Here is a 10,473-nt window from a genome sequence, read left to right on the forward strand (position 1 = left end):
ATTTATTTATTTGTGATAGATGTTCCAGATGATGTGCTCGTTTGGGAGGAAAATGAACCATACCGAGAAACAATACAATTTGATTCCCACATTTATTACTCTATTTAAAAAATAATTGTTGAAACATACGTCACACCTAAATTTTGACTTAAATTGTTATGGTCATGTTTCTATAAAAATTGTTTCAGAAATGAATCAAAATATATCAAAAGTAAGGTCAATGTAAACGTAGCATTGACCATTATTTAAATTTAAGAGCCAAAAAAATTATATGTACAAATAAAAATGAGTAATGCTATCAAAAGGATCCATTGAACTCTGTTAATTAACCACAGGATCGAGAAAGGAGATTTGTGATAAATTAAAAAATTCTTTCATAAATCTCTCAATTTAAGAATTAATAAAAAAACCGTGAAGACTCTTGTCATGAGAAAACTCTCTTGATAGCATTACTCAATAAAAATTACGAACAAAAATAAACAATACTTACACTGACGTAGATTAATAACAAATGACGTAGATTAATAACAAATGAACATGTCATTTTTAATTATAAAATTGGGAAAAAAAAAATAGAATAATACTTAAATCCTCACCGTGAGTACGTACCCATCATCTCTCATTTTATAATTAAAAAGATGTCTCACGTGAGTATCTAAGTATTATCTAAAAAAAAAATTACAATGATAAGCTTGTTTTTGTTAAGCTAAGCATTTACCATGGCAGGGCAGATCCCAAACCCATTCTAAGATTCATACTCATTTTTCACCCCCGTCCCTGCCCCAACCACTCCTATGACTGAATGATTACCAAGATTTAAACCCAGTTCCTCTCATGGTTAAGACCCAAAGCTGACAACAATATAATTAACACAGCTTCATAATAAAAACTGGTGTTATGTACTGCACTGTCTGATAGAAGAGTTTGTGCCTGAGAAAGCTCAAGAGCATAGCAACAATAATTACAGGCCAACATTCTGTATTTTCAGAACCAAAACCCTAACCAAGCATTGACAACAAAAGGACAACTACCAAACAGCAAACAAGGTTTCCCTAACCAAAGGATCTGGGCAGCAGCCATTAAAACCCTATCGATGCAGCTCAATAACCGTAATGCTCATCAAAAAAGGTGTAATTGCTACCCCTGGAATTGGCATCTCTATCAGCCTGCAGAATAAGAGAAGACAATACACAAACCTGCTTCTAAGAGAAAGCATGAATTTATAAAATCTGACGCCAATTTTTTTTTTTTTTTTTTCATTGGCAAGAAACTCACGCACCCATTTGTCCCTATGGGGACTCGAACCCTCACCATCTCCTTTGAGAGGTAGAGGGGATACCACAAGGCTACAGCCTTTGGTAATCTGATGCCCATTTTAATATGCTATAAAATAAAACTTTAATTCAGCTTCACTATTTCTGGTTTCTAGATTAAAAGTAGTTCCAAAGGGCATGTTTAGGCATAAACTTTCCCCAAAACATAAAAAAAAAACTATTATGGTAACAAGGCATACCCTGTTCGTCAGCTTTTCGAATGCTTCGGTACCATTTTCTTCAATGTATTTCTGCGCAGCAGTTAGAATGTCATCTCGCTTACTACCGGCAGTGTCCTTCTTCTTTGGGATATACCAGATGTTAACAGTCTGCGGGTTAACAAATAAAGGCCTAACAAAATGCTCATAAACATAAGCAGCACCACTGAAGTATGGTATGACCAACCAGCATGTTGCAATAAGCTTTGCATACGACCAGATAGGTATCCTGCCGCAAAGTTAAGAATAAAGGCTAGTTATTTTAGAAAATATTGTATACAGATGCTGGTACTACAGAATATCTGAAAATAGGACATAATTTGTAAACAATAACCATGAAAAATCCTAAGATGCCAATCATATCTCAAGATCAATTTTGAGTCAGTCGGCCAACTGAAACCCAGAAAAATAGCTTATATATATATATATATATATATATTTCCACAGAGAGAGATATTCTGTCTATTCTGCGCGCACACACATGAAAGAATTGGTGTAAGGATATACAATTTTTAAGTTTAAGGATGAAAAGTTAGATCTGAAAGCATCCAATACTTTGATTCTACAGACAAAACTTTACATCGTTCAACCTGTGACAAAGAAAATCTCAACTTGTTTTGCGTAGCAGTGTCATATCTCATGTTTGTGGGAACTCTTCAAAACTTCAAAAAGTTGATCATCACAAATCCAGTCATTTAATTTACCGATTGAGGAGAAGTCTTAAGAATTATGTGTTCTTTATGTCACATTGATTGCAATAGTTTATTTGCAACATTGAGAACCATAATTACTTGGACAAGTTAAGATGACTATTGTATTAAATTGCAAGGCTAGATCTTTGCTTTTCAATTTGAAAATTCGTATTGGATGGTTGGTCATCGCAACAACAGAAATTGGTATGACAACCTGAGTTTTTTCATGTATTGGGAACTTGACAAGTGACCACTCTAAATTAAGATAGAAAGCCGTAAACTCCTACCGCAGCTGCACAAATCCTATATTTTTACCTTTCAGCTCTATCTAGAATCATATTCCATTACATTAATGGCCACAACATTTTTCCCATCACCACCGATTTTTGACCTCACCACACATTTTGGATTTGCATTTGCTCTTGTAGCAGCTATTCCAGTGGCAGCAATGAATTAAGGTCATTGTGACATGATGGAGACAAAGAATTGGGTAGTTCTGTTTGTAACTAGAAGTAACCTTTGTACTACTTTCGTGTAGTAGCAGCAGGGTGGGTTCATCAAGAAGTTCACCGATGAGAATTGTGCGCAGTTTTTATGGTTCAATTAGGGCAGGGGCTAGTGGATTGTTTAATGGTTTTTTGCAACAGGCACTGGGGTCTTGTATTGATTATGATCCCCCAAGTTTGCATGTACAGGGGTGGTTCGATGGATGTAGATTCATCATCAGTTCTGATAGACAAACTTACGTTTAATATGGAGGACAATTTTAGGGAGTTGAGTTCAGCAAGATATGCTAAAGATTTGCTTTGGGATGCACAACTGAGACACAAGATATTTTGTGAAGATTTTGTTGTTAATGCTGACTAGTGGATATATACATATATGTATATATTTGAATTTTTGTAAAAGGAATTGATAATTTGGATTGAAAAGTTTTTGCATGGATTTTTAGGGAGAGAGAGAGCACTTTTAGAAAGAGAAAGAATGATGAGAGCAATTTTAGCAGAGAGAGAGAATGAATGAAGAGAGAGAGCAAGCGTGGAAAGAGTAGTTTAGAGAGAGTAAGTGAAGAGAGGGGGTGTGGGATATGACAATTGTGGTACACTAAAGGATAATTTGGGAATTAAGGAGGAAATCTTAATCATGTGAGCAGTGAGCCACACGTGTGCTTTTTAACTGATATCTTCTAACGGACCAACAGCGGAAGGGTGTGATGTGCAATGTTTTCTCAAGGACAAGGTGTTATATACCCATTTGGAACATTAAGGGGTATTAAATACTAAGGGGGTGTTTTTCGCACTTTACCTGTTACAGATGCCACCAATATATTCTCACATAATATGAACATTTTTTACTTTGTCATTTTTGCATTGTCACTGCTTTTTATCTCAACTTATTTATTTCAAGCATGTTAAGTAGTAATATACATAGGATAACATCATAGGACTCCTGACTCTTAATAAATAGGACTCTTAATGATTTTTTTAGGTGGCTTATTATCTTGAGACGTTAATAAATAAAGGATTGGTCAAGTGAGAAATTTAACTTGACAATTCTCTTCATCTCAATATTTCTTCCCAATCTTTTTCAAACATCTTAGCGCTACAAATCAACTTATATTGTTCTAGAGCCTATATCAATTTGAGGGCAAAAAAAAGGCTAGCCTAGTGTACAACACTCCCTCTATTGAGGACAACAAGGGATCAATAATATTTTGTTCATCTACGATGGTATATCTCAAGGTACAAGGTGCTCCTGGATAATTTGGAGTTGTATGTCATATACAATGTACAATGTATCTATCCCTTCTTCTAAACATTGAAGTTCACAATGACAACTTGAAGTAACTCAGATCAGAGCCCTTGGGCAAGGCATCGCCACTAATTTATTTTACAGCCTGCAGACTAATTTATATTAGCAGTCTATATTTTGACCTTCTTTAAAGAGTAAATTATGTTATTAACCGATCAGCTTTAATATTATCTGGTCGTGGTGTCTCTTCCTCTCCTTAAGTTCATCAGGCAGTGGCCATAGAAGAAGTCGTGGCCATGGGACATGGTCATGGACAGGATTCAGAGGAAGAGCAAGAGGAGTCCCTCATCGTATGACTGCTTTTGTACCTTCTGCAATGCTATGGACAGGTGGAAAAGTTTGAAAATCCTGCTTGCCCGAGCAGTTGTCCACTGCCTCATGGTTGGCTAATAGTGTCCAATTCGAGGATGAATTTGACAAGCTTGTGCAAATATCACAGAACTCTACTACTGTTTCTGCTACTTGGCTAACACAGCTTTTGCCTCTGCTCTCGATTCCCCTCTGAGTCATGACCGTAGGTTATTTATTCAAGAGCTCCAGAGCACATGACATGCAACCATATTGTTCTCATCATTGCATAAATTCAAAATCTCCAGTCTTCATTACCTGAGCTGATAGGAAATCTTCTTCTGGTATAGGACGAGGAACTCTTCAACCCACCTCTAGCATTTCATTTGACTATGGACTACTAGCACCTCATTTTCCTATAGATTTAACGTATGTGAGTGAGTCAACTACATAGTCTAAATTATTGACCTGTTCAGCCACTTTCTTTCATTTGTCTATGCATTCTTATTTATCTGTTCTATTGGTCTTTGTATCAGTTGGATGTTAAGAATGCAAGGGTGACATTTAAAGCAATCCCAAAAGGCATGGTTTGGCAAGTTCAGTGATGAGGTTCTTAAATATTGACTCTACATAGAACGTGCTAATCATTCGATGTTTATACATTTGACTTTTCATACTGATTGTGTATCTCATCATCATCCTTGTCTTTATCCCATATGAATGAGAGTGGCCAAATGATTTCTCTTTTTTCGTTAGTTTTTATGACAAGTCATTTTTCCTTTTATATATAATTTTTCGAAGTCATATTTAAAAATTTCATCCTATGCTAACTTTTTGGCACCTCTTTGTCTCTTACTTTCTATGCAAACTAATCTTCCGTTTCTTCCAGGTGCATCTACGGTTCTACTTTGCATATGACCATACCACATAAGTTTGCTTTTTCTTATTTTATCACTAATAGGCGCGCCTCTCCGCTCCCAATTCAAATGTCATGTCGACGTAACTTTGGATTACTTATTGGGTATTAAAGTGGCAATGCTTGAACAAGTATTTATCCCTCTAAGAGATAAACCTGTTGCAGGAAAGTTGCTTCCTTGAGGCTCGCCCTGCTGAGACTCCCATGGACTCAAGTCCTAAGCTAAGTTGTGAACAAGGAGAGAAGTATGAGGAACTCAAAAGGCATCCTGACTTGTTGAGAAATTGATTTATTTTGACAGTCACTAGACCAGATATTTACAAAAAGCTAAGTGGTGATTTATGTGGATGCATACTGGATACGTTCAGCCTTTGATAGGAGATCTACAAGTGGTTACTGCACCATTGTGGGTGTTAACCTTGTTGCCTGGAAGAGACAAAAAAAGAAGACGTAGTTGCTTGATCAAGTGCTGAAGCAGAGTATTGAGTACTGGCTCTCACTGTTGCAGAGAAGAGCAAATTTTATACTTTACTTACAAAGATGAATTATCCACCACATTTCCCATGGGCCTATGCCGTGACAATTAGGCTGCCATCACATAACATCCTTTCTGTTCTTTCACTAAAGGACAAATTATATTATATTGACCATCACTTCATCCAAGAGAGTATTGTTTGTGGTGACGCTCAAATAATTTACATTCACTCTCCATCTCAATTGGTTGATTTGTTTACCAAGGCCCTCTTTCAGACACAAACATCAATATTTTTTTTTTTTGGTTTCAAGCTTTTCCTTCATATGTTCAAGTTGCAACTTGTAAGGGGCTAAGTGATAAATATAGAATTCTAATCATGATAAGCATCATGGTAAGAATAAGATTATTATCTTGATATATACGGGGCTCTTTATCTTGAAAAACACGGGATAGAACACATCTTCTTGAAATGACCACCTTTCAAGGAAAATTGTCCTAAGGGGTAGTACCGTAGTAGTAATCGGCCTTTTCTCTTTTGTAATTCTTTTGGCAAGTACCATCCTCATTAGGTCTCATCCTTCACTGAAGTCCACCCAAAGCCCACTCATTCTAGATAGGAGTTTTGATGAGCAGTTTTATGAGGACTCTTATCTTGAGAAGCTAATAAATACAGGATTGGTCAGTGAGAAATTTACTTGAAAACTCTCTTCACCTCAGCTCCTCTTTCTTCACCTTTTCCTATTTCAAATATCTCATCGTGATATATCAACTTACAAAGTACACTCAAATCATTTAATTCATGTTGACTGCCAGGTATTCTGCACCATGAAATGAAATTTAACTTGGTAGTCAATAGTCATCTTACAAAAGTTTATTTCAACTATACAATTACAGTCCAATCACACAATACTCCACATTCATTGCTCCACTCAGCAAATTCTATGGCTCATATTTTCCTCTAATATAATGTAGACATTGAGGATGACCGGTCCAGGACAACAAAATTGTCACTTTAAGCATCTCTTGGCCATAAAATTTCCCTATCTCCCGATTTTGTCAATCCTGCGACACATTCTACATGTATAAATGTGTGTGTGACCGTACATATGACATAATGCTACTTATCCAAAAGACTAAAATAAAAAGCATCTCTATGGTCCTTGGTAGAGGTTAGCAAGAATTCTACTCTCATCTACTAAAACAGCATTATTAGTTAGAAGCATTCACCATATATCCATAACAAGCCCATCTTGAATACACGAAGTAGAGTAATCCATGAAAAAGCAAAGAAGTAAGGGCTTAACATCAAGGCCAAATAGATTAGAAGCTCACTCTTTCATGTTCTTGCTAAAGTATTACTCCATTCCACATCTCTAATCACATCAATATTTCTAACTGAGGCACTATTTTATCTTTCACAGAAACCACAGATTTTACAGTTGTAGATATCAGCAACTTAATTTAACAACCAATAAATAAATAAAAGATTAAGAAAATTGAATGAAATTACAATACTGTTCCATAGTGCTGGTTCCACTAATGCAATATGCTACACAATAATACTTTATAAGAAAAACATAGTCTGAACATTTTCATATAGATCTCAAAATTACAGAATTTGCCCTATCTTCTTCATCAGAAGAATGAAGCTCAAAACCTATGCTGTGAATATCAGCACTCCTCCAATATACAGAATATCATGAATAGTTTACTTATGGAGAAATACATATATATATATATATATCATGACTAGTTTGCAATTCAGTTCTAATATCCACAAATTATTCCGGTTATAACCACATTCTTCTAAGTTTCATAACATGCATTTGCTTTCTTACTCTCAATATCATTCACAAATACTCTTGGAATTGTTCCCCTGATGCTGAACTAATATGATGCTGGTTAATTCACAATCTCAAAATCATTGCTACAGCAAATGGTAGACTCATTCAACTTCTCCAAACCATAACAATAAAGCTATGTAGTTCCCAAATTGAACATATAGAAAGTGCAGAGAAATATCAAGAAAGATAACAAATTTACCATTCGATGAGTTTGGCAAAGGTAAGCTCAAAAAGAGTGATCATAGAATACAGAACCCAGTAAGTAAGCCATTGCTGATCGTCGATGGGAGACTTAGTCTCAATTGCCCTAATCGAGGCATATCTGCCAAAGAATCCAACAACATAACAAGAGTTTATCTTTTCTCAAACCCATACAAGAAAATTAATTACTCAAATCACCCATTGCTGGGCAGCATATGAAAAATGTAAAATAAATGCAATCTTCTCTCAAACTCAATCACGTAAATTCAACCACTCAAATCGCCCATTGCTAGGCATAGTATGGAGAATCTGAAATAAATGCAAACACCGAAAATAGATTACCAGATATGATTAATATGAAAAAAATAAAATAAATGCAATCTTTTCGCAAACTCAAACAAGTTAATTCAAACCACTCAAATCACCCATTGCCCCATCATATGGAGAATCTAAAATAAATGCAAACACCGAAAATAGATTAAGATATGATTAATATGACAAATATTCATTTTGGATTAGTAGTGAGAGATAAAGAGAAAACCAGTCCACTTACAGAGGATAAGCCAGACTAACCACAGGCCTGCACATCATGCACATGAACCAAATCAGGAAAAAAAATAAAAAAATGGAAAAGAGAAAAAAACCTAGCATTAATCCCACTAGATTACTAGAAACCCATCTGAACTTTTAATAGTTATAAGCAAAAAAAAATCATTTTAAAATTAGCATTAATCCCACCAGGTTACTAGAAACCCATCTGAGCCTTTAATAGTCATCGGCAAAAAAATCTTTTTTTTTTTTTTTTTGGGGGGGGGGTTAAATATACACACGCACACATATGAACAGGTGAACAACTACAAGTACAGAAATCTAAGCTGAGAAACACTATGAAATAGGCAATGACTCTCTCTCTAGAATTTGGTAAAGTAAGAGTGGAACAAAAAGGACATTCGACAAATAAAAGGAAAATAGAAATATACCCAGCAAGAACGTCGAAGTTTTTAGCCAACACCTTGAGGAAGTTTCCGGCACCAGAACCCATCTTTTTTATCCAAAAATGTTCTGTGTTTTTGATTTCCTGTTCTGATCTAAAAAAATTCTCAGAAGGAATAAGAAACTGTTGGGGTTTAGTCGGTTGTGAATGTGGTTCAGAAGTGGAGAGAGAGAGAGAGAGAGAGGAGAGGGGGGGACAGAAAAGTGGACAAAAAAAATAATAGTGTAGCAACAAAAGTCATTAAATGCCCTGTAGAATCTACTTTTAAAAAAGGGTAAATTGCACTCACACCCTGAGGTTTGGGTCAATCTCACTTAGCAGGGTCAATGCACTAGTTTACACTCACACCTCTGAGGTTTCAAAAATCATATTTACCCATGAACGCTAATCAATATTTTGTATTCCCCACCCACCACCGCTGCAACCCACGCACACCGCTACATCAAACACAACATATCCACCACACACCTTATCGGTATGACAATTATACATAAACCTTTGCAATAGCACAAATCATTGTAAAATAGGGCTATCGGTCGGGTAAGTCGAACCACTGGGACTACAAGGTTATGGTAACTAAGATACTTAGAACCACTTTTAGAATGATGAAAGAGGTGTAAAGAGGTTTGTTGGTTTGTTACGAAAACTAAGAATTGAACAATGCATAAAACAATATTGTGCTAGGAAGTAAGAGATAGAAAAATAAAGAGAGAGGACTAGGAAAGTAAATCCACTACCTATCAATAAGCATGCTAGGACATGATTTACTTGGGGAAATAACATATATATGTATGACCATGGAATGCAACACACAAAATTGCTACGTTACCTTCAAAAAATTTATGAAATCAATTGGTAAGAATAACCTATCAAAGCATTACATGTCTTGGTTACCTAAACTAAGATGTAACCTTGGACATGATCACTAAGCCAAAGATTATCAAACCATTAATCTCATAATAAGCACATGAAATAGAAATCAAGAATAATCTATCAAAGGAAGGCCATAAGTAATAGATTATCAAATTTTCTAAATATCACGCCAATAAAAACACTTCCAAAAACTTATCTCCATTGTCACTATGAAAATGTAGCAATATAATCATGAGAGAAAGACAATCTAAGATAAGATATTTAACTCAAAATGATCATTAATAGACATTGAAGTTCTTTGCATCAAATAAAGTGCTCTAGTTCATGGAAAGGTCACATATATACATTAAACCCCCAAATATAAATCAAAACAAAGCAAAGCTTACAAAATGGAGCTTCATCACCTCCCTAAATAGGGAGTTAATTACCTATGAAGACAAAGAATGAAGAAGAAGATGAAGAATCCCTCTGCATTTTCGCACCTTAAGCTCAAGAACACCCAAGACCCTCCAAACTCACTATTTCTCTCTCTAGAACTTAGCCAAATGTCAAATATGGATCAATACAAGCCTTCCCCCTCTTATCTAGGCAAAAATCTACTTCCATCCACTCAATCACGAGCTCCAACCACCCTAGAGGTCATTTGGACCACACAAAATGCAGAAGGAACAAGGATTAGCACAAAAGCAGGAGCAGGTAAGCTGCTCTCTGCAGATCGGCGGGTGCCCACGGTGCTTGCATCCGGAGGTGGCGTACTGGGGGTTTTGGCGGGTGCCTGCGATGGGGCAGCGGGCACCCCCGAGAGCGCGCGACGGAGGCCTGCGAGAGCTGCAGGGCCCCTCGGAGG

General features: G+C 36.1%; 1 protein-coding gene across 1 annotated transcript; it reads right to left on the reverse strand.

Moving 5' to 3' along the window:
• Positions 1-880: 880 nt before the first annotated feature.
• On the reverse strand, positions 881-8,959 carry LOC132283632 (HVA22-like protein a). Its single transcript, XM_059785619.1, has 5 exons — positions 8,740-8,959; positions 8,313-8,339; positions 7,758-7,880; positions 1,514-1,760; positions 881-1,166 (listed from the first exon to the last, which is right to left on the reverse strand). The coding sequence occupies exons 1-5, from the start codon at positions 8,799-8,801 to the stop codon at positions 1,101-1,103; spliced, it is 525 nt and encodes a 174-aa protein (XP_059641602.1). The 5' UTR covers positions 8,802-8,959; the 3' UTR covers positions 881-1,100.
• Positions 8,960-10,473: the final 1,514 nt, after the last annotated feature.

The sequence above is a fragment of the Cornus florida genome, unplaced genomic scaffold (genome assembly GCF_030987335.1).
Source record: "Cornus florida cultivar Cherokee Brave unplaced genomic scaffold, ASM3098733v1 CherokeeBrave_3.0.0_Hap2_Chr11, whole genome shotgun sequence".
Classification (NCBI taxonomy): domain Eukaryota; kingdom Viridiplantae; phylum Streptophyta; class Magnoliopsida; order Cornales; family Cornaceae; genus Cornus; species Cornus florida.